At 40.2% G+C, this 23,626-nt stretch overlaps 2 protein-coding genes across 3 annotated transcripts in view; one reads left to right on the top strand and one right to left on the bottom strand.

Annotated features, from left to right (window-relative positions):
• The window catches only part of GALNT11 (polypeptide N-acetylgalactosaminyltransferase 11), a 46,988-nt gene extending 46,766 nt beyond the window's left edge, over window positions 1-222 (bottom strand). Inside the window, exon 1 of one of the 2 annotated variants that reach the window (XM_053963418.1) lies at window positions 175-222. The gene's annotated coding sequence lies outside the window, so the exon portion shown is untranslated. The other variant, XM_053963426.1, reaches the window with a different exon arrangement.
• Window positions 223-266: 44 nt separating this feature from the next.
• PRKAG2 (protein kinase AMP-activated non-catalytic subunit gamma 2) overlaps window positions 267-23,626 on the top strand; it is a 241,939-nt gene continuing 218,579 nt past the window's right edge. Inside the window, exons 1-3 of the mRNA XM_053963335.1 lie at window positions 267-688; window positions 6,056-6,214; window positions 23,200-23,295. Coding sequence (XP_053819310.1) covers window positions 23,266-23,295 — 30 coding nt within the window. The 5' untranslated portion in view covers window positions 267-688; window positions 6,056-6,214; window positions 23,200-23,265. The remainder of the gene's footprint in view (window positions 689-6,055; window positions 6,215-23,199; window positions 23,296-23,626) is intronic.

The following is a 23,626-nucleotide window of genomic DNA, read 5'->3' as shown; positions in this document are numbered from 1 at the left end:
GATCATCGAGTCCAATCCACGACCGAGCACCGCCGTGCACAGAGAGCTCGATACCGCCGCTGACCCCGACCCGCACCCCCAGGCTGCCCCTCACCCCGGCGCCGGTTCCCCCGCCGGGGCCGCCTCCCCTCACGCCGCCGCCGCGGCCCGTGTCCCGCACAGCCCCGCACTCACCGCGGCGGTGGCATCGCCCCTTCGCCCGCCCCGCGCCCGCTGTGGCGGCGCTGGCGCCATGTGACCGCTGCCTCCTCCTCCTTCTCCTCCCCATTCTCCTCCTCTTCCTCCTCCTCCGCCGCCATGACAGGCGGGGCTGGGGCAGCCGGAGAACATGGCGAGCCCTGAGGGTAGAGCCGAGGGGCTGTGGGGGTGTGCCCTGCGTCCCTTTTGCCGAGCTGTGAGGGGACTGAGGAGTGCAGGGCTGTGGGTGTGCGGCTTTCACTGCTCTCCTCCCCCAGATTTGCTGTGCATGTCTCTGCTCATCCCACCGGGTTTGCGCGGTGTCTGGCAGCTCTGGCAGCTCTCTTTTTTTGATTAAAGCCTTTTCTAGCCCCTCGAGGTATTTGTTTCGGACTTTTCGGCCTTAAATGGCCCCATGGAAGTACAGAGTCACAGAATTGTTTGGGTCCCATCCAGCCCAACCCTGCCAAGGCAGGTTCACATGGAGCAGGTGTCACAGGAATGTGTCCAGGTGGGTTTGGATCCAGTGAGGGGAGACTCCGTGACCTCCCTGGGCAGCTGTTCCGTGCTCTGCCACCCTCAATGTAAAGAAGGTCTTACTCATCTTGAAGTGAAACTTCTTGTGTTTTAGTTTATGGCCATTGCTCCTTGTCCTGTTGCTGGGCACCACTGAAAAGAGTCCAGCACCATCCTCTTGGCACCCACCTCTGAGATACTTGTATGTATTCATGAGATCCCTTCTCTCATGTTTTAGACTAAACAGTGCTTCTGCAGTCTTCCCTCATAAAAGAGATACTCCAGTCCCTGTACTTGTCCAGGGCTTTGAAGGGAGAAAAAAGGTGTGTAAGTCAGGATGATGAAGGATGTCTGGGCTGACCAGCCATGGATCCCTCATCTATAGTTTGAGTTGCTGTGTGGAGTCTGAGGGGGTGCTTTCTTCAGCTGGAAGAGGGAGATAGCAGAGGAAAATCTACCACAACTACACTGAAATAACCTGAGACTGGCAGTTAATGTGCTTCCACAGTGACAAGATTTACATCCTCACAGGTGGGGAGTCATGCTGAAACCTCAGATCTTTGATATCCAGAGCAAAGGGTCAAACCACTGGCTTGCTAAACCCACCACACCACAGATCCATCTTCGTGCGGGACCGACTTGGCAGGTGTCATTTCCCCAGGCAAAGGGGTGAAACTGGAAGGCATTTAGGGTTTGTAAACCCTGGTGAGGTTTAAGAACAAACTTAATGTCAGATTTGCACGGCATAGTCGGGACTGGCAGCTTATTTTATAAATACCCAGCTTACAGAACATGAGCTCATGAGTGACACTCTGAAGATGGCAGATTTTATTTTATTGAAGTGGAAATTAAACTGGGTTGACACATCCAAGCCCATTCTTTGGTGGATATTGCCCCCAATATCCAGAGATTATGGCAAGGTGCTTTATAATAACAAAAATAGAGCAGAACCTAGAACCTGTCAAAGAGCTGTAGCTGCAGCATTAGAGTACAGAGGGCAAAAAGGCAATCCATAATCAGAAGCTGCAGTGAGAGAAAAGGGAGTTACAGCCTGTGGAGGGGTTAGTAGGTGGATGGCAAGGAGGTAGCAGGGATCAGGATGAAAGCAAGGTGCAGTTAAATGAGATAGCCACACAGTCAGCCCCCCCATCAGACAGCTTTTCATAATTCCTGCTTCATAATTGCTAACATGCACCTTTGATCTCTCATAATAATTTAGCCCAAGGACTGCAAGTGTGTGTTAAGCTCTTTTAGGTAAAAGCAACCTCAGCATATATGATATCAGTTTTCTGCAGAACCAATTTCCTGGAACTCCTAATTTGGCCAGTTGTTGCCCACCTTGTAATTCTAGCTATTTAATCTCTTTTAATTCTTATTGATAAGAATTTCCCTGGTGCTTGGATTATCATTTTATTAACAGAATTAATAAACCTATATCTTTTTTGTGTCATTTACTGTAAGGTGCTTGAGATGTGTTTTACTTCTCAAAATTCCTGATAATGATAATCTGTCCAGCCCAATTGCTTAATAAGATCTGTGATAACTCCTCAGTGTTAACTAATTGACCCACTTCCTATGTGCTCACAGCAAGAGGCAAGAACTCTTAAAAATCCTGGCAAGAAGCCGTAACCCAAAGTAATCCTGTGTCAATGTGGGTTGGGGTCAAAATTTGGGTTCCATAGGTGCTCAAGCACTGAAATTTCATTTCTGTTGTTGACATGTCTTAGACACAGAAATTACACAAGAGAAAAGGTCAGCTACAAAAGATATTCTTTAAATCCTGTCTTTTTTCTTAGATTGACCCATCTACTTTGTGAAAAAGGAGGCGAACGTTCCCAAAACCAAACAGAATTAATGTGTATTGTTTTTCCAAACCCAAATTGTTCAGAACAAACGTGTTCAGCTGATGTGTAGTGCTTGTTGAGCAGCTGATAGAGAAGCTTGGAGGAAACTCCAAGTATTCTTTCAATAACTGGGAGGACTTGCATTTGTTTCAGTGGTTTCCTGTTACAATTGTTTGCCTGCAGGCTGTCTATGACTGAAGTCAGTCTGCACATCCCCTAGTAGAGTTTCTAAGTGATTCTGGTTTTGAGTGGCATAGAAAAGCCCTTGCAAGTGCTGGAGAGTTTATTTGGAGTGTTTGAAGAAACAGGACATTTGTCTGGTTGCTCTCAAACCTCTTCCTTCCTGTTGTTAACTTTTGCTGAAGACCACTTGACGTGTGGTCTTTTTTTTTGCCTGCATTCCCAAGGAAATAAGGTCAAATGACAACTCAGAATATGTGTATGGGTTTATCTGTTCTGCAGTCTCTTCTCAAGTACTTCTAAAATCTTGGGCAATATATATCAAATTTGACAGTGGGTGGAGATCTCAAAGGGATTATATTCTAAATAGCTTTGCAAAAGCAGATGTCTGAATAGGAGAGACTGTTGTCCACCACCAAGGAAAAGCCTGTAGAACAAGGTCATCCCACATACCCTTAAATTTATTAGGAGCACTCAGGAAAGAATCCATGGAGCTCTTGTGGCTCATCTATTGAAGGCATCAATTCTGTGCTTTGGAGCAGGTAAAAAGGCAAAAAGGATGTTCAGTACATTAAAACCAGAATATAGAACAAGATGGGAAGATTTGTAAAATAAAAAAATGCTTGCCCATCTTGAATATTGTGTGGAATTCTCCCCAAAGCACCAAGAAAGGTACAGAGAAAAGCAATGAACTGATTGGAATTGCTTCCTTTAAAAAAAAAAAAAAAAAAAAAAAAAAAAGTGTTTGAATACACTTGAATGGTTTAATCTGGCAAAAGACTGTGAAGGGATAGTGGTCAAAAAACCTGTTGTAATAGAAAAAGTGAATTCTGTATTTCTTATAGCATAAGATTTAGATGTCCTGAGTGAAATTTCCAGGCAGTAAATTTAAAATAAACAAAAGACAGTATGTTTTCTCTAGAGTTACAGTTGTAAATTGCTGCAAGTGTATTGGAGAGGCCAAAAGTATAAATGTTCTCAGGAGTGGATTAGAAATGGAAATGAGAAAAATGTCCACTGAAGCCTCTTAAGCATAATGCTAATGCAGCTGCCAGCTGAGGAAATCTCCAAGTAAACGGGTGGATTCAGCCAGCAGATTAAGGCACCTAAATTTGGTTTTCCATGTGTAGGTGTCTCCATGTGAACCAGATGTCTAAGCTCTCCTTATACTCAGCAGAGAATTAATGTGGGATTTAGTTACATAAATGCAGGCACTGAGTGCCAGTTTAGGCACTGAGGAGCTTTCTCCCTGGCCTCCTGCTCCAAGAAGCAGCAGGTATCCTAAAAAGCCTGTTCTGGCTGAAATCTCACGTGGAAGTTGTTGATACCTCAGTCCACCCCAGTTGTCACTGAGCACAGATGGTTGGCAGGCTGAACCCTGTTCATGGCTGCACAGCAAGCTGTTCAGACCACCTCAAGGCAGATAGATCAGTGTATTCTGAACAGCTGAATAGCTCCTTGCTCCATCAGCTGTATTGAGTAGTTCTGTATCGACTGTAGGAGAAATTTGCATGCAGATGAAGACATTGGCATGAGGACACTTCAGTCTAGGTGTCAGAACTTGTAGGTTTTGCTAGGCTGTACAGAGGGAATATTGCTTAGCTTTTCATGCTGTTTCCTGAAGTTTCCTTAGCAAGTCAGACCAGTGAGTTGATTCAGCAAGTACTGATTTAGGGGAAGAATCCAAGAGATTATGTATGAAAAGCCATCCCACAATACTCAGGTCTGGTGGTAATGAGGCTCATGTGAAGGATTAGTGACAGTGTGTTGTACCATGGTGCATGGATATGGGGTGACACTTGGAGCACACTTACATGACTCCCTCAGCCTGGAAGACACCCAATGGCCAAGAGTTCTGGGGCAGTCACAGGTACTGCTGCTGACACCCAGAATGGCCAATTCTTAAGCCATTAAATCCTGTAGCTGAAAGGGATTTTTTTTTCCCCACAAAGAGAAATCAAAACTAATTTGGTTGCTGACAGGCTTTGCATGCTGTCATCTGTGAATCAGACCAGTTAGGTCTTGTTAGAGTAGCACAACTTGTCTTAGAAGAATTTAGGCTAAGATTCAGGGCAAAGAAATCAAAAAGAGGGATAACTAGAGAAGCCAGATGATAATTAAATGAGTTTTGGAAAGCTGAATCAGTTGTTTCCTCAGTCTCTCATGCTTCAAATTATTTACATTTTCTTGTTGGAAATACAAAACTTTTAGCACTAATGCTGTCCTCTGGGGCTGATGAAAGTTCTAACAAAACAAGTCAGCAGGCTTAAGAGTTTCTTTTTTGGACATCCTACAACAAGCTATGAAGCTTTTTTCAAACATCATTGGGCACCAGCTGTGCTCCTACACATTTGCTATTTATTGACAGAATGCTTTGATAGTGCAATAAATAATAATAAATAATAAATACTTCCTTCTAGCATTGCTGGTGTCAAGAGAGCACTGTACTCTCAAATATCCTGCTCAGACAGAGATGAGAGCAAACCTAATATGTTACAATAAATAGGTTCTGTCCCTTTTCCCATACACAAGATACAGATAAGATCTACAAACTAGGTAAATATATTAACCCATCCTAATGAATCAGGAAACAAGTAGTAAGCTGGAATGATGAGCAAGTATTATATGGCCCTAAAATCTGCAGGAATGTGAGGAAGGAGCCAGTTGTGTGACCTTCAGTGTGTGGGAGAATTCACAGATCTAAGGATCTTGCTAAGAGTTGTTTTGTCTTAGCAAGGATTGCAATACTGAGCATACAGAGTCATATTGTCATGCTCTCTTCAATTCCCTTCAATTTTTTGTCCTTCATTTTCCAGTCTAGGCTGTGTTATTTTTCTGCACTTTTTAGCACTTTTAAGTTCTGTAGAGTCTCTCCAGAACTGTGGAAAAGTTGTATTTTATTTTTGAGGTGTTGCTGACTAAATTCCATCTGTTTTTCATGTTCAGAGGTTCTCACTCTTAAGATCTTTGAGTGAGATGCTACATTTTCTAGAATTTCTTTTTACTGAAATAAAACTTTCCTTGGAATCTGTGGAGGGAGGTAACTGGGTAAACATTCTGTCCAGTGTTGCTCAACTGTGCTCAGATCACTTCACAGGCTCTGGAGTCTGGGCCAACCTGGGCTGATTTCTTTTCCACTTTGGACTGTTTTGCAAAGTTTGAGAATGAAAACAATCCCATAAACCCAAGAAATCTCATAATTGAATTGGCTTTTTACCAGTGAACTATATTACAACTCTACAAAGAGTTTCCTTCCATCGTTGTTTCAACTCCCTGATAAGAAAAGGAAAAAAAGTTTATTTGCAGAGGAGTTCCATCTCATTATCTCCTTTTTACAGATGTGGAAGTTAAGCACAAAAAGATGAAGTTGTTTGTTCCTGGTCATCCAACAAAGCAGTGGCAGACAAAAAAATAGAAGTGAGTCCTTCAGTGCTTTTTCTGTTGCATCACTCTGTCTTCCTGTTTTGATGAAAACTTCTAAAATGTCATTTTCATAGGTAAGTATGTGAGAAATATTCAGACTTCCTGAACAGTCTGAGAAAACCTTTAGTTATGTCACATAAACTGGGGTTAGATAGAGTTCAGACTGAGACTAGGACTCCAAGCCTGAATTGTGACATTTCTGTTATACAGGGTTGTTGTTGTTGTGGTTTTTGTTTGGTTGGTTGGGGTTTTTTTTTCTGGTTTTTTTTTTTTTTTTTTTCTGTTTTTTTGTTTGTTTGTTTGGTTGGTTGGTTTTTTTTGGTCATTTTTCTCATAGCAGGTATAATCTTTCATCAAAAGATATCTCAGCCTGTAGCCCCAAATCTGTTGTACAACAGGATGCTGAGCCTTTTTGCTTTTTCATACTATAGGGTTTTTTCTGCATTCTCAGGACTGGGCTTTCACTTTCCTAGAACTGAGAAATGCATAAAAAGGATGTATGTGTAACAGGGAAAGGGTGATTATCCAGTAATATTCATAGTTCCATTTTAGATCTATTTTTCCACTGGTTTTATAAAAGTATTCTGATTTGCACTAACTGGGTGTAGTTCCTGCTTCTCTCTAGCAATTTTAATCACAGTGGTACCTTTCTTCTTTTTCTTCTATTCCCCTCTCAAATTTGTCTTTTTTTTTGTCTGTTTCAATAACACATCCTAAAAAAATTTCACAACTTGACAACTTTCATGAGCAATCAGACAGTGATTTACAAATTTGTAATTCAGGAGTAGTTGTGTTTCCTACCTTATGCACATGTGAGAAACTGCAGAGGAAATTATATTCCTATAGCTCAGAGGACAAGAATTAGGAGACATGACTGTCCCTCGAGGCACTCTCTCCATAAATCTGGATTTATTGTTTGGTGTTTTTATTTGTTATATACAGTATGTTGATAAAATTCTTAGTCCCACAATCTGTGCCTACTTTATCTGTTTAGATTAGAACTACTTGCACTCAAACACAGTTTCTTGTTGGGCAATTAAATATCACTACAAGCAGAGATGCCTGACCTCTCTCAGAATTCTCAGGCAAATTGAAAACAAAACAAGAAAAAAAAATCCCATCAGCAAGGTACTCTTTGTTGCACCACTAACTTGTGGTTTACCAGAGAAATGTTAGAGTAGGTTGTAAAAAAGAGTATTTCTAAAATGCAAGTTTTAGAAGTGTCATAGACTTGATTTCAATAAATGATGAAAACAAAAATAAGAGTTCTAATTTGTCTATACAGTAGCCAAGAGCTGTGCAGTTACATGTAAATTTATTCCTTATTTTAGCATGAACAAGACTGGTATGATTAAAATGCTCAAGGCAATTTTGGGGCCTGTTAAATTAAATGAATGACTGGAGGAAACCATTATTTCACTATCTGAAAATGCCAAGCTCTGAAAGAAGTGAACTGCCTAAGGAAAATGGTGAAATTGGAAGATAAATACTACAGAAATTTATCCTGAATAGACATTGTGCTATTCTAGGTAATAGCAAGTTAATAGCAGGAGAATTCTGTGCGAGCTCTGAGATGCCCCCTGGTGTATTTCTGCTGAGACATTTTACACAGTCAGAGCAGGAGAAAACACCAGGACAGAACAACTGAAGTTTTGACAGAGGATAAGAAAGTGCAAAAGGCACAGGAAGCTTCGTAAGGACACAAAGCTGCAGAGGAGGGATTGGTAGCAATGCCATTTAGCATCTAACTGCCATTTACAAGAAGCATTAGCTGTAAGCTACTCAGATTTAGGTAACATTTTCAGTAGGAGTTAGAGGATGCTGTGTGGTGATGGGGATCCAGCTGGGGAAGGGGTCAGCAGCATTTTATGGATGCTATAGATGGAAGGGAGGTTGGAGAGGCTTTGATGAGCCCCAGAGAAAGGAGTTCCATTCTTTGCCATGATGTCTCTTTGATAGAGAGCATTGTGAGAGTTATGGGGATCCCCAAACTTGCCTGTGCAGCCATGTGTCTGAATTCCTCTCACCACAAATCCCAATATACTCTGTCTTCTTCCTTCTTCTTCTTCTTTCCTAGAAAATTCTACTTGTTTGGGGCTGCTGAGAAGAGGAAGAAGCAGGGAAGGGACAGGAGAAAAGGAACTTATTTCAGCAGAGGGGAAGGGAGGAATAGAAGCCCAAGAGGAAGGCTTTAGAGATCAAGTATTTCTGTTCCTGTTACTGGGGTCAAAAATCACTGCTCCCAAGAACCAATGCTCTGACAGTAATGCCTGCTCCCCTTGCTTTCAGGGACAGCAGTGACTGGGAAGGTAGAAATCAAGTATGGCCTGTGTGCCTTGATGTTTGTGTGTAATCCAGAACCCTGAGCAGAGTCCCTGTGTCCCAGGGAGTGGTGCAGTGACTACTGGGACATGCTCTTAAAGCAGCCCTGGATTTCAGGTAGAATTTTAAGTGTCATTTGTTACAGAAATGCTTCTAAGTAGCAGTAGTATCTTGAATAGGATAAGAAGAGAAAGAAGTGGAAATATTTCAAGGTCTGAGATTAGGCTGGTTGGCACGCAGAGGATTTAGAAAAGTCATGATTTTCTTGGAATAGTCTTATCAGGGAAGAGAGAAAAAAACTGTTATTGGGGTAAGAGAAATTAGAATTCTGTTGCCTCTAAATTGGTATGGATGGCTTTTCTCCAAACTTAAGTGGCAGTTCTAGATGCTAGGAAGTTGTTCTGTGGTGTTGATTATCCAGAACTTTTCAAGAAATAAAGTCACATGAACCATAAGGACCTAAATATGTGTAGACAAGAGCGGGATCAAAAGCAGGCAATTCTAAGAGTTTGGGGTGGAGCTCCTGCACTATAAATTACCTGTTTATAACTGGAATTTAGTATTTGCAACTCTCTTTTGGAGGATGACAAAACAAACTGTGTTTGTTACTTCATTCAAGAAGAAAAAGAGTATTATAAACTATTTTCATAAGTAAATTAATCCATACCCTTGTAATGGGAAAAAAAAAGAGTATATAATTTTGTATCATTAAGAGAAAATACCAGTGGTTGAGCCAGGTATCTGATTTTAATTTCTACATATTTTGGAGATTTTTTTACTAATGAAAGCTTTGGTTCTCTTCTAGATTAAATAAGTGTGGACAGGGAAGTGAGGAAATGAAGGCAAAAATCCCTTTGAATAGATCAATACTGGCTGTAACTAAATTTCATTTCAGCACTTTATTGCATAAAAATCTGTCGTAAACCAAACAGTCCTGGTGGTGTTCTTACAGCTTTTGTTGCCAAAAGAAAGAAGATAAAAATTTCAGCTTTCATTGTAATGAAAGCCTCCATTTCTTATGATCACAAGAATAAAGCCTTAAAGATTTGACAAATACATAAAATGATGGCTCATCCTACAGAGTCAAATTAAAAATAAAAAATAAGTGAAGAGACAAAGGGAAATAACTTCTAGTATTTTTTAACAAAGCCATTCTTCTGATTTTACAAAAACCAGCTCCGGGTTTTGTTAGTGCTCAGGCTGGTAATGCTGAGCATAAGTCCCAAATATGTTGTCTGGCAGTGCACCAGTTTGAGTTAAACCAAAATATATTATCCATTCTCCTAAATGCAAGCTTCTGCTGCACCAGATTTTGAAACCAAGTTATCTGAGAGTTACAAAGCAATACCAGATGGTGACTGTAGGTTGGCTGGAATTTGTGGTCTCTCTCGTCTTGCCACATGTTTCACCACTTGCAATATACTAAATTATATTGTTCAGTTATTTGTCTCCTTGGCTCAATATTCCCTTTCTTTCATGTTGTGGACTGGTGCAATGCTTCATGGTTTCACTAGGTGGGTCCCCACAACAGTGCACTGGGGAAGCAAACTGTTGAGCAGTCTGAACACACTCAGGTAACTTTATCTCCCAGTCAGCTTTATTTACACTTCCTTTGGCAGAAGTTCACTACACCACGTGTTTTGATGTACAATCTGGTGATCAGTGTGTTGGGAAGTTGTCAGAAAGGGGCTGTTTCTTCCCTGGACTATTGCATCTCAAACTTAGCTTTTTCAAATTGAATTTAAAACCAGTGTAAGGTTTTTGATAGCCAGTTAGGTTCAGTCCCATCAATTTTTGCAATTATTTTACCTTTCAAAAGGTGATGAAAAGCTGGTGATCAGCAGCATTGCATATGTCCTTCATGTTCAAAATCACATCATTTTTAATGCTTTGATACTTTTTATACTAGTCAAAAAGAAACAAAAAATACTTTCCATGTGTGTGCAGTATTAACTTGATGCCTTAAAGATCGAGAAATAAAGCAACACACTTTCAAGACAATATTAGTATAGGAGGTATTATAAAGGCTGGTCTTTACTGGAGGCCTCCAAGGGGCAGATACGGAAAATTGCCCACCCCACACAGGGTGAACACAGTTCTATAAATTTAGCAAATTAGCATAATTGACAAGAATCACCAATTAGAAGCATAAGTGATGAAGTAATTCCCCCTTTTTGCTTCCACAACTTCTGTAGCCCCCTTTTAGATAGGAACTGAAATTTTAATGAAAATATGTCTCAAAGAGCTGGTTTCAACCTTGGCTCCAAGAGAGCCAAGATAGGATAGGGGCCTTGGACCCAGGGGTTTGGAGCCTCTGGAATGTGTTTTGTCTTTCTGCCTGTCAGGGTAGAGAAGAGGGAGGGAAAAATATTGGAGCTAGCTACAAATACAATAATAGGCTACAGAGCTACAATTTTATGTGTAAAGAATATAGAGAATATAAAAAAGCAAAAGAGGCAAAAAATCAATTTGGCGTCAGTTGACTAGTGTTAAAGACTTTTTAGCTACAATCTTCAAAAATTTTCTTTCCAAGTGTTTTATATGTGTGTATTTAACATGGAAAAGTATTTACCCCCTAGACCTGACCAAGACAAAACCCAACACAAAGCTTCAGACCTCTGTATCCCATAATGTCTCATAGAGAAGAAAAGGGAAAAAAGAAATAATATATTAACAATATTTTCCATGTCCATGGTGCTCTGACTGAGGAGGCAAGTGGCTTCTTTACTGTCTCAGATTGTGTCTTCACCCTGAAAAGACAGAGGATCCTTTAACCTGCAGAGAGCTCTGTACTGTCACGTCCTGGCTGTTTCTGACCTTCAACCTTGTACACTTAAACCCATGGCTCTTTATTGTGTGGTCTGTAACACTGATTTAACTTAGTTAACTCTTACTCTGGGACACTTCTCTAAGGACAAGTTCAGTGCCCACCTCTTATATCTTGACACCTACAAAAAAAAAATCAAAGCAGACAATTTCCATTATGGTGAGGTTTGGGATTTTTTATTTTGTCCTTTGTTCCTTTCTTATCCAGGCTCACTAAGTGAATCTGTTTAATCTTCTTATTTGACATGATTAGACAATTCATGTAGAAGCCTATCAAGAAGCACAAATTTGGATTGAACTAAAGGTTTTATTCCTTGTGATTTATGTTTAAAGGGCAAAGAAAGGTTTAGAAAATTCTTACATTATGTATTACAGAGATAAACTGAAAATGAAAATTGATTGTTTTCTTGCCCAGTAACCAATAACTTGCATTAAATAAAACTCAATCATTATTGACTATACTTAAAGTCAGAAAATCTTGTTTTTTTCAAATGGAAGATGAGAAAGGCTGTCACAGCACACATAAACATGGTAGTACTTTATGTGAGAGATCTGGCTCAAAATTCATCCTCAGGAGTGACTATAACATCTGATTTCCTGTTTTTAGCAAATAGATAGAACCTTCTATGTTTTACCCAAACTAGTTTTAATAGTCTCCTTCTCCTCATTTTGATGGCAAGACCCAATTTGGAAAAAAAAATAGCTTCTGTACTGTTTTAGTTGACTTATGTCTCTAAATGAAAGTTATGAGCTCCAGTAGTTATCTCTCCATTATCAAACTTGCATTGGTTACAATCCCCCTTCTTCAGCTGGGGTCCAAATCTTCATTTAGGCTGAGTGCAAATGCTCTAGGAATCCAGGACAATGAAGAGTGATGAGAATTCCAGTAAGAGCCTGATTCAAATTTGGAAAGAGCTTGTGTGTCTGAGTCTGGAGATGTACATAGGGGATCTCATGCTCTCCTGGATTAGAGTCACTCTTCTGTGTCCCTGGGCAATGACCAGAGTGTGGTGGGAGTGCTCATCATTCCACTTGCAGAGTTACAAACCACACAGCCAGACACACTGTATGAGCTTGGTCTGCTCACACTTGTCTGGCACCGTCCCTTCCTCTGGGAAAATGGCAAAAGCAAATAGCAACTTGTCTGTTTGGACGTGGGCGTGAGCCTCCTGAGAACGCAGAATCTGGCACCGAGCACAAGCGAAGTTCAAACGTCCTCGAGCTATGAGTTGTTGACATCTTCTCTCAGAACTGACATATAAACTACTTAAAGCAGTTTTGGTGCTACCTTATCTCAACATTACCGTCAAAACCTATCATGATTCCCAAGTCACCAAGTCACCCTGACCGGGGAAATGTGCTTACAGCAAAGGGTGTTAACATTTGCATCATCCCACTTGTCTGCAGCAGAGGGTAACAGCGCTTACAGCCCCTTCCGGATCCTGGGAGAGGCAAAGCAACTCCATTAAATGCTTGTGTCTTGCTGCCCCACAGTGGCTGCGTTTACAAAAGGAATAAGCCCCACAACAAAGTCAATGGTGAACACTTCAAATAGTAGTAGTTTCTCAGTGAGGATATAACTCTGCAAAACAGACATTGCATTTGCATGTTTCTGTGTTTACTAGGCTGAGTTTGAATGCAATTAAGCATGGCTGGTGTTGTCACACTTATCCTTTAGAGGAGTAGAGAAGTGCCAAGTGTCACTCTTGTAATGAAATCAGGGGAAGGTAAATACACCATCTAAATATTCCAAGGCCTCTTGAGGCTGAAAGTCAGCAAGCGAACCTTGCTGAGTTGTTAATAGAGGATTCAAGGGGTAGGCATCCTCTGGGCTACAGCAGGATTTAACAAATACCTGTGAATGAAACATTCAAAAGGACTCCAAGGCAAAGCTTGACTGCAACTTGGAGTGTGCACAGAGGGAAAAGAGAAAGCAGTCCAGGATCATGTTACTCATCTGATTGCAAATGGGCTCTGTTTTCAGCGCTGCCCCCAGGGCTTTACCTGATCTATCCAAATAAGTCTGCCCTTCCCACCCTGCAATCATTCATACATAAACAACTCTAAATACTTTTCTGACTGTTCTGCCAGTTTCAGCTCTTCTTGCTTATTCAGTGCCTGCTCTCCTGCCAAAACAACAAACTGAGCTCATGTGGGTTGTGGTTGGGGGCAGAGGCAGGCAACAGTGGTCTGCCCATTTCCTTTGTTTTCAGTGCTTCTCTTTGGCCTTTCTTTGGGTAGAATCCAAGGGATGGATCATTGCTGGTTCCGTCATGATGCAGACGGAACAGACATCACTTGTCAAACAATGACAGCTTTATGAAGCTTAACAATCTCAGCCAAAGTCTTGATGCTATCATCAGTCATGCCTTTCTTCCCAGTCCCTGCAGGTGACTGCAGCTGGCAGCAGATTCTTTGACAGTCAGATTCTCTGTGTTATCTCTTTTGGACCAAGCCTTTAAATAATTGGACAGGAAGATCTGGGAAAGAGATATGCTGTTTCAAGGCATAAATAACATCGTGCTGAGTGCTACATAAAGATTTTATTTAATTTAGTTAGATTTGATTCAAATGTGGTCATTTGGTTTGGCCTGCAACCATGATTTCTGTAGATTTATGCTCAGTTTCTTCTTAGACCACTGACTGTCATATACAAATCATTTCACTGTACCTCCATTCCTCAGCTCTTCAGTGGGAATAAGATGTTCTTTACTTACAGGAAATGGAGATAAAAAGTGATGGGATAAGGAGTTTGTGAGATTTCTGATTTTCTAGTAATAGAGATCCATATACATAACTGAAACATTGGGCTGAAATGCCAAGAGTCTGTGCTACTAACAACAAAGAAATGTGGAGAGTATTGCTGGTACCCTGCCATCAAATCATGCGTTCTACCCCATGGAGAAAGCCAGACCATGCAAAGTTAAAACTATTTAAGCTTTCAGAGATCAAGTGAACTTAAGTTTTGAGTACCCTGTCTGACAAAGTCACTGTGATGGTGACAGTTATAAGGAAGAAATGTTTTACAATGAGGGTGGTGAGGTACTGGCACAGGTTGCCCAGAAAGGTGGTGGATGGCCCATCCCTGGAAACATTCAAGGTCAGCTTGGATGGGGCTCTGAGCAAATGGTCTGGTTGAAGATGTCCCTGCTTGTTGCTTGGGCTAGAAAAGCTTTAAAGGTTCCCTCCAACAACCCAAAGCATTCTATGACTGTGTGCTTTAAAGAAGTTTAATTATTCAATTTCCTTTTAGCCAATTGTGACGATGACTCAGAGCTTCATTTTAGGTCACAAAGTATTTTTGATAGTGATCAACTTCACCTTTTAATCTGCACGTATTAGCCCAAGGCTGTTTTTTTGCTTCCAACACACCAAAAACATTCACCTAAATGGGAAAAAAAAAAAAAAAAAGGAAAAGAACCTCAACTAAGGACACACACATATTCACATTTGCCTTTTTTTATTCTCCCACCCTTATTCACAAAAGGGCAATTGCAGCTACTTGGCCTTTTCTGGAATGTAATCTGGGAGGTGATTTCATTTTTGGTGCAGTAAGAGGAACAGCAGACTTCTAGCAGCAACAGCATCCTGCCAGCTAGTGCTGCCACCAGAGTATCAGCAGGAGCTGTGAGCCTGAGGACGAGCAGCTCCCCAACAGCTACGGATCAGGGGCAGTAAAGCAGCATTAGATGGTTTGACCTATGGCATTTTATGATATTTACTTGCTTCCCAGAAATCTGGGAGGCTCTGGAGTCCTTGGCATCTGGCTGAGCCAGGAAGATAGATTAACTGAAGGACTCTTACTGTTTTGTCTTGGGTGAGGCCTTGTGGGCAGCCAGCTGTTTTATTTTGTGTATTGCACAAAGGTTCCTTTAAATCTGTGTGTTCTAGGGATGAAGGCTTGGAAGTGAGAGGGTAAACTGGGATTTGTTTTTCTTTACACAGCAACCTTCACTAGCCAACATTATTGGCAAAAGCAGACAGAAGAGAGAAATTCCTTCAGAGCAATGCTCCTGCTCAATGCCCTGTCATGGAAAGTTTCAACCAGAAGGGTCACTCCAATATGGTGCTAAGGGCCTGATTATAAAATTCACTTGCTGCTGGAGCCATGTAATTTGCTGAACATATTGAAGTTCTGAAAGTCAGGATCCAAAAGTCTAATGCTGTAGCTGGACTAAAATTACCATCCTTATGTGTACACAGGGAGCTCTGCTGACTTCAGTGAATTCACCTAGAATTAAATGCTTATCTGTTTGCAGATAGTAGATAATGGGTGTCCTGTCAGGAGACAGCCTGAACAAAACCAGGAGACACTGTGGGCTCAGTGATATTTGTGTAAACCACATGAAGTGGGCTTTCTTAGCTCATCCTTTTATAGTGCCATGCTCTTGTAACACAGTCCTTACTTTTTTCACATTTTAAACCAGAAAATTTATTGTGTGCTCTCTGCAGTATAGCTCTTCCTGCCAAAGCTGCCTTGGAACAGAAGGAAAAGCCAGATTTGCTTTTCCAGCTATGGCTTTTTAAAACATTTTTGTCTGAATCTGTTAGGCTCCCAGAGAATGTTCCATGGATATGTAGCATATTATGTTATAACTGCAGTCTATCTGTGTTAAACCCTTTATCATTCCACAGCCTTTTGAAATAGGGAAGGATGGTAAGTCCTGGTTTACAAATGAGAAAACAGTAGCACAGCACTTAACCCCTGTAAGATTTCTCTTGGGCAAAATTCCCACTCAGGAAGAGCCTGTTGCCTTCTTTGTCCTTGCCTCAGACCACTAATGTCAGGGATCTGAATGAACCACGTGGGATTGTGTCCATGCTGGAGACAGGGGTCAAGGAGATATAACCAGACCTGCTCTCACTTATTTCATTACAAACTGTGAGCACACAGTACTCTGGAATGGTGGATCTTAAATGATTTGGAGTAGGCACCCTCTAACTGCTTGTAAGAAAACTACCAGGGATTTTGCTATTTGTATGTAAGTCTTGACCTGGTTTTGTTTTCTTATGCAGTAATGACAAAAATTAAAATTGATAAACATATTCACAAGTTAATGTATAACTTTCTTAACAGTGTTGGCCTTCAGATTGCCATTAGGAAGTATTTAAGCTAATAGATAGCTTAATAGATTAAGCTAACAGGTCTCAGAATTCTTATTCCAGCTTCCTTGCACACCTGTCTGTCTGTAGTGATCAAATCTTTGAGGTTTTCCTCACAGCTGTTAAGAGATAGAAACTTTAATGGCATGTGTACATATGTTATACAGATAGGTTAAAGTCCATACAGCTAAAAGAAAGTCAGGTCTCAGGTTTCCAGGTTTATATATAGTTTTTTTTTTTTTTTTCCTGATTAAATAAAATGAAAACCAAACCCATAAAGCATATGGACCCATCCCAAACTGCAGGTCAACACACTTTAAACCCCAAGACAATGTAAACAGAAAAATGCTTGTTACATTCAGGCTTCTGTCCTAGATTCACCCAGACAGTTCCAAACTGTTTTGGCTCTTCCTGTCAAGTTTCTGGATATACTTAGATAACTGATATCTCACTAATGTATTAAGTGAAGTATATAATACTAGAGAATCTCACCAGTATAACTAGAGATGTAATTTATATTGTCAGTGTAAAAACTGGCATTGTAGGGGTGACTCTCAATCTCCAACCCCTCCATTACTTCACTGTTTGCCACTGCTTGGACTAAAACTTGCTGAGCAAGTGTAGCTTTTTACCCCAGGAATTTTTGCTGTCTGCCAGTGGCTTGGGCCTTGCAAGTCGGTGATAGATTTCCCTTGTGACTTGAGCAAGTCCCACAGTTGGTATGCAATAAATATGCCAGGAGTTTGCCATTTACCCCCCAAGGAACAGATCCACAATGCTGAAAGGAGTGCTGAATGCATATGCCATCTGTGCAGAACCTGTTTTACCACTACAGAAGATCTGGGGATAAAACAATACTTAAACCCACAAGATTTTCAATAATGGAAAAAATTACAAAAATATACAGGATGGGTCACTAGGATTATGTTTGTCAATAAAGCCCTTTCATAGGTGTTCCAGCATCTCATGCAGGGTGACAGACTGATTAGTTTCTGCTGTCCACATCAGATTTGGCTCACCTAGAAAACTTGAGAGCTGCCTTTTTCATGTCCTAGTGATAAAGAGGTTACTCAGAGTCTGGAATAGCTGTTCCAACCTGAAGCAGCATATCTTGTCACTTACCCCTGATAACTCTTTCCCTTATCTCTTACAATAGGGCACTCAAATTAATGAAGGAGATAAGGTCATTACTGTACTCTGTAAAAGCCTTATTTTCCTGTCGTGCAGTTTGATTAAAACACATTCTTGGTTTCAGTTTTCAATTAGTTTTGGTTTTGGCTGGGTTTTTTTTTCCCTTACAGGTCCCTTCACACAGGGCTATAATTTTTGCAAAGCATAGCTTATAAATTCATAATGTGCAATTCATAAATAATAAATTATTATTATAATTCCATTTCAAAATAAAGAAGAAATCTGCTCAGTTTTTGGAATTCAATGCAATTAATTTTTTAAAAATTTAATGAAGATAAATGGATGGCAAAAATGGGAATTGAAGCATTTGGAACTTTCAACTTTCTAAGAACTCTTAATTTCAAGGGCCTTTTTGCTTCTTAGCCCCCGCTTAGCAGAGGGATGGGAGAGTTTAGCTGCCAGATATATTAAACACAACACCCAAGTGCTCTTTGGTTTTGTGTGCAGGGTTGTGTATGGGAGTGTAGAGCCCTCAGACCTTTACACCTCTGCTGTAACCTTTCTCAGGTGTTTTTACTTTGTGTGACTTTGAACTTGGTACAGAATAAACACATTCCCAGCATGGTGTGAAGCCCTGGAACACAGTCCTCCTTGCATTAACATTGGCTGTACCAGACATAACAGTACAAAGTTCAGGCAGCTTGTTGAAGGCTGAACTGGACCGTTCTGATATGATTTTCTTTATCTTATCAAAAGTCTCCCAATGAGCTGGTGACTCCTGACTGCTTCTTGGTCTCTGGTTCCTTGGCTCAGTCTCTGTCTTCAGGCTGCATAAATCAGTTTGCAGTTCTCTGGCTACTGTTTTCTAATTATCTGCCTATTTTTTCCTCTGGTCATTTTTAACTGTAACTATGTTAGGAATATTTTGGTTCACAAAACTATGACTTGCCTTAATCCATCTCAGAATAAAACATTTCTCTCACACATTTTCCTAGTTCTGTCTCTGAATGTAGCCACAAAAATTTTGATTGCTGTGTGTACTTACCCTGGCCATTTTGAGTTCCCTACCACCTCATTTTCTATGCACAAAATCATATTAAACTCGTTTGCTGTTCCCCACTTACAGCTTCTACATCCTCAAAATGATAATTGGATATTAATTAGCAATTACAGCTTCACAGGGATGGTCAGAGCTGTGGTCAGCACCAGTAGCCTGAAGCAGTGGGTTGTAAACTTGGCCCTTGACATTTATTACATCTCTTAGATATGAGAAATGCTCAAATCACAGTTTAAGACCATTACAGACAGTTTGTCCAGGCTTAAGGGAGGCTGGTGGGTGCATGTCAAATGCCATCCTGGGACTACTACAAAATAAAAATCATTTTCATATGTTTAGTTCCAGTTTTATTTCTCATGATGTGTGGCTAGTGGCTCATTTCTTCTGAAAGGCCTGTCTTTGGCCACTTACTTTCCAGCTGACCTTATAAGATTGCACTGTGTGTCTGAAAAATCAATTTAAAAAGAACTGAAATACACTTCTATTATATATTAACACATGTCCTTGTAAAGAAAAGCCATGATCTGAGTATGTAAAAGCTAATAATTGACCAACTTGTGGTGCCATACTATTTGTTCTATTTATTTTCTTTGCAGAAAGCATGCAAACCCTTCACAGGGACACGAAAAAAAAATCTGCAGAATACCCACACCAAGTTTAAATGGGCACATTTTAAATGTTGAGCAATGATTATCAGTTTATATCACCAAGGCTGCAAAACTCTTCTAACAAAAGAGAAAATTTAGATTTTATAGGTTCATAGTAGTGCATGAAAAATAGGTTTACTTTGGCTCATTGTAAGACTTAAAAAAATCAACAACTCCAGATCTAATGTGATAAAGGCACATGAAGCAACAGGTTTGTGGCTTTGTGTTACAAGTTCAGCACTTGACTTCAGGAAGTTTCTGAGGGCTCCATGTGGCATCCAGCATTTACTCAATGTGTCTGCAAGCCACTGGAACACTGAAGCTCAGAGGTGACATTTGTCCCAGAGCAGAAAGTCCTTGTGGTCACTTGGGGAACAAAGAGGACAATGCATTCCTGTGTCAGCTGTGCGGCAGAGGGGACATGGCCTGGAACTATCATGTCCAGTGGCAGCTGAAAACTGATTTCACCCCCACCCTTGTTTGCCTTCCTTAACTTGTCTGCAGTCTTTTGTACTCCTTTTCCTCCAACAAGAATTGCCCTGTGCCCTGGAAGTATTTCACTTCCACAGATTTTATACGACAGGACCATTTTTCCCCTAAGCTACTTTCACTATAGTCATCTTTCACAGAATCATTAGCATTGAATAGCCTGCGTTGGAAGGGCCTTTAAAAATCACCCAGTTCCAGCCTCTCTGCCATGTACAGGACACCTTCCACTAGACCAGATTGCTCAGAGTTCCATCCAACCTGGCCTTAAACACTTTCAGAGATGGGATATCCAAAACTTCTCTGGGCAACCTGTTCCAGCACCTCACTCCCCTCGTCATAAAGAATTTTCTTCAGTTTGAGGCCGTTCCCCCTTGTCCTATCAGTACATGCTCTTGTAAATAGTCTCTCTCCATGTTTCTTGTAAGCTCCCTTCAGGTGCTGGATGGCTGCAATTAGGTCACCTCAAAGTCTTCTCTTTTCCAGTCTAATTTGTATAATTTTGAGAATAATTTTGAGATTCTATGCTCATGGTGGTGCCACACATTCTTTGGCTTCACGGTACTTCCACATGATGCCAGAACCTCTGGAAAAGTCTCATAATGTTCAGAACTATCTCACAGTCTGTAGGACTAAGGTCAAAAGGAGTCATTCTTGCCCTTTCTTAGTAATTTTTGGAAGAACTCACCTTTCCTTCTGGGCAAGGATATATATTCTTGGAAAACATCAGAGGACTTGGAGCATTTGAATGTGAACTTCTATTCACATTGTTGTAAGGGAATAATGCTCTTTCATCCAAACGAGTACATTCTTTAATTCAGTTTATAACTCACAATGACCCTGAGAGATGAGTTAATCCGTGGTGCTTTCAATTCTAGCTTTGTAGCTTGAGAGCACCAAGATTTAAGGGTTACTGTTTTGTTTTTTTTTTAATCTGACTGAGTTAAGCTGGGGGTTGTATTTAAACAATGTAATGATAGGGCATGCCCAGCCCTGGTATCCAGCTGAGAATTGGACATTCATTTTTTGGTAGTCATACCTCATTTGGCCTAATTCTCAGATTAACATTTACATTCTGGGTGGGAACATATTCCAATCCCCTGTTATTAACCCTGTTATCATATTGAATATAATCCCTTTCATTAATATATTGCCATTATCTTTTTTGCCCCTGTTTCTCACTGAAAATCTATTCCTGAACTTACTTGCTCTTATACATAAGAAAATTCTTCCCATTCTAAATGTTTTCATTACAGGGTTTTTTAAAAATATTTTTTCTTACAGCAATTTAAAATTTTAGCTTAATTGATTTGGCTGAGAACACTCTCAGAGTCAGGCTAATGTTTTTTGAAAGAGCTTATAAATCTGTAATTCCAATGCTCTCTAGTTTTCTTCAAGGAGAAAGCACATGTTTCCTCCTGTCCAGCACTCCTTTGATACCAAGAGCTATTTATTTGCTTAGAGCAGCTCTTCAGTGTTGGGAGTTTCTTTTAATTTTGCTTTTGCAGCTTGAAATATGTGGTCCCTCACAGCAGATATTAAAGAGAAATTCAATATATACTACCCAGGAGCAACGTTGCTACTAATTGCTTACCCAGAGGATAAGTAATGAAGCAGCTTTGCTGTGAAAAGAATTAATGAGGGACATAATTATTTATGGACAAGAAAATTGTATCATTCACTCAACTTTACCGTTGAAGCTGTAATTTTTGTGTGATTTGGTGATAAATATTTGTGTGACCTTTGATGTATACTTGTTGGGGTATTGGGATTCCCTCAGCTTCTCTTTTAGTGTTAATGAGCAGAGTGCACTAAAAATATTTTTCCTGAACTTGCCCTAATTTTATGGGACATCAGTGCTCTGGTGGGACTAAGCCTTTTGCTTTGGGATTAATGTCAGATTCAGCAGACATGAATGGCAAAAGTTGTTCCTTTATCTCCAAAAACCTTAAGATAAACTGAGTTTCCACTCCCAGGATTGGAAGTCTTGCTGACAAGTTGAATGACAGCAAACCTCACAGAGTTGAAGAATAGCATAAATGTTTATCCAAATACCAAAAAATAAATTCTGAGTATTAACAGCCTAAGAGTGACATTTAACTATTCCATTAAATCAACCACACTGCACTAAGTATTTTGTATTTTATTTTGGCAGTGAAATAATATTTGTTGAATATGGATCCTCAAGTCCTGATGAAAACAAAACTTCTGTTATGATAAGATTGCAGGATTAGCCTCAGCTTTAGTAATTAATGGCCTGCTTCCAGCAAATTTCTTATGGGATGCTTGAGACTGGTTTGAGATATATATGCCACATATGTTTATGTGTGCCTATCAGCAATTCTGCATCTTTAATATGGTATAAAATTGGACCTGTTTATGGTGGATTTTACATATGGGTGGTCCTCCTATATTCTTAATTAGTTATACATAATTTAATTACTCTTGTAGTATATGCAGTCAAAATACAAATGTGTTACAGTCCTGATTTGAAGTTCCCAGACACAAAAAGCTTGTCATTATAATCTTCTAGATATTAAATACCAGCTCAGATATTCATCATTCTGATAACTCTGAATAACTGCTAATTTTATTAGTTCAGATAGTAAAATAATGCTCAGTAGAGCTTATTACTGTGCAATAAAAATATCTTCCATGTGATCAGCCTCGTGCCATCAAGAGTAGTGTGGATGGGCATGAGGAAATTTGACAGGAGGATGACTGCTCTCTCCCTCCTTTCCACCAAGCTGTTGTGAGCCCATCAAGAGCCATGGAGTGCAGCACTGAGACACTTGGGACCACTCAGCTCATGGTCAGCTCCCAGTGGAAATGGGTCTTGTGTGGACCACAGTAATGCTGGGCATAAAGAACATATTTCACTCAGCTTATGAGAGCCTCCCACATTTCCCACCCACATTTTTATGTATACCAGAAAATAAAATAAATTTGTATTTAGTTAGAAGACCATAAAGTCAAGATTATACCCTTCCTGTCATCTGTGAAGCTTACACAGATGCTTACAGAAACAGAAATCAATTGCATCTCACCTGATACAGGACTTTATAATTTTTTCAATCATCCCCCTGCTCTTCACCCTCCTCCAGTACCTAAGTTTTGTGCCCTTCCTGCACATGATTCCTGATTTTATTCATCCAGCAGTAGCATTTTTCCACACTTTGTGGCAGACTTCTTGGACTGTAGAAGTGGATATGTTATTGACATCTGTTCTTTCCAAGCAGATCTTTGTATTCCATGTCTCATGATTCCAGCAGGCAATTGCACTGTACTGATGCTCACTTTCCCAGCACTTTGTGTGAGCTTCTGACTCTGTCCTCATTCACTAAAACAAGAGATATTCCTGCTGGTTGCTTGTATTTGTTTGGCTCTCTAAGCTGATTGTTGAAGAAGGAGTAAAGACCATGTATTGGGAAGGCAATTTGACTTCAAATAACCTAAATTCAAACTGTTCTCTGTGCTCTCCCTGCAGAGTTGAGTACCCAGAGAGCTGAGAGGAGTGGCTGCTTTCTGCTGGAAGTTACTAAGTGGGCCCAAAATGGGGACCTCTCAGTTACTAATTACAAAGGTAAGAGCTACTTTCTTTTTATTTTATCTAGGATATTCAGTAGAAAATACTCTGTTTGCATGGCCAGCATAACTTTGAGGATTCATGTTAATTACCTGCTGCCTTCAAATGTTAATTCACACCTATCTAGGAATATTACAACTATAACCTCTTCATCAGTAACAGAACACAGTCAATTGATAATTTTGTTTGTTTGTTTGTTTTGTTGTCTGTCTTCAACACCTGGAAATTGTCCTTGACCCATTCCTTTTCTTTTAACTCACTTTTTACCTTCAATGTATCTACTGAGCTTCCACATCCCCTTAATGTTACCTTGTAATTTTTCATTTAA

This window comes from Vidua chalybeata, chromosome 1, assembly GCF_026979565.1.
Source record: "Vidua chalybeata isolate OUT-0048 chromosome 1, bVidCha1 merged haplotype, whole genome shotgun sequence".
NCBI classification, from domain to species: domain Eukaryota; kingdom Metazoa; phylum Chordata; class Aves; order Passeriformes; family Viduidae; genus Vidua; species Vidua chalybeata.
Note: the sequence above shows the minus strand (reverse complement) of the source record. Positions and strands in the feature narration are given on the sequence as shown.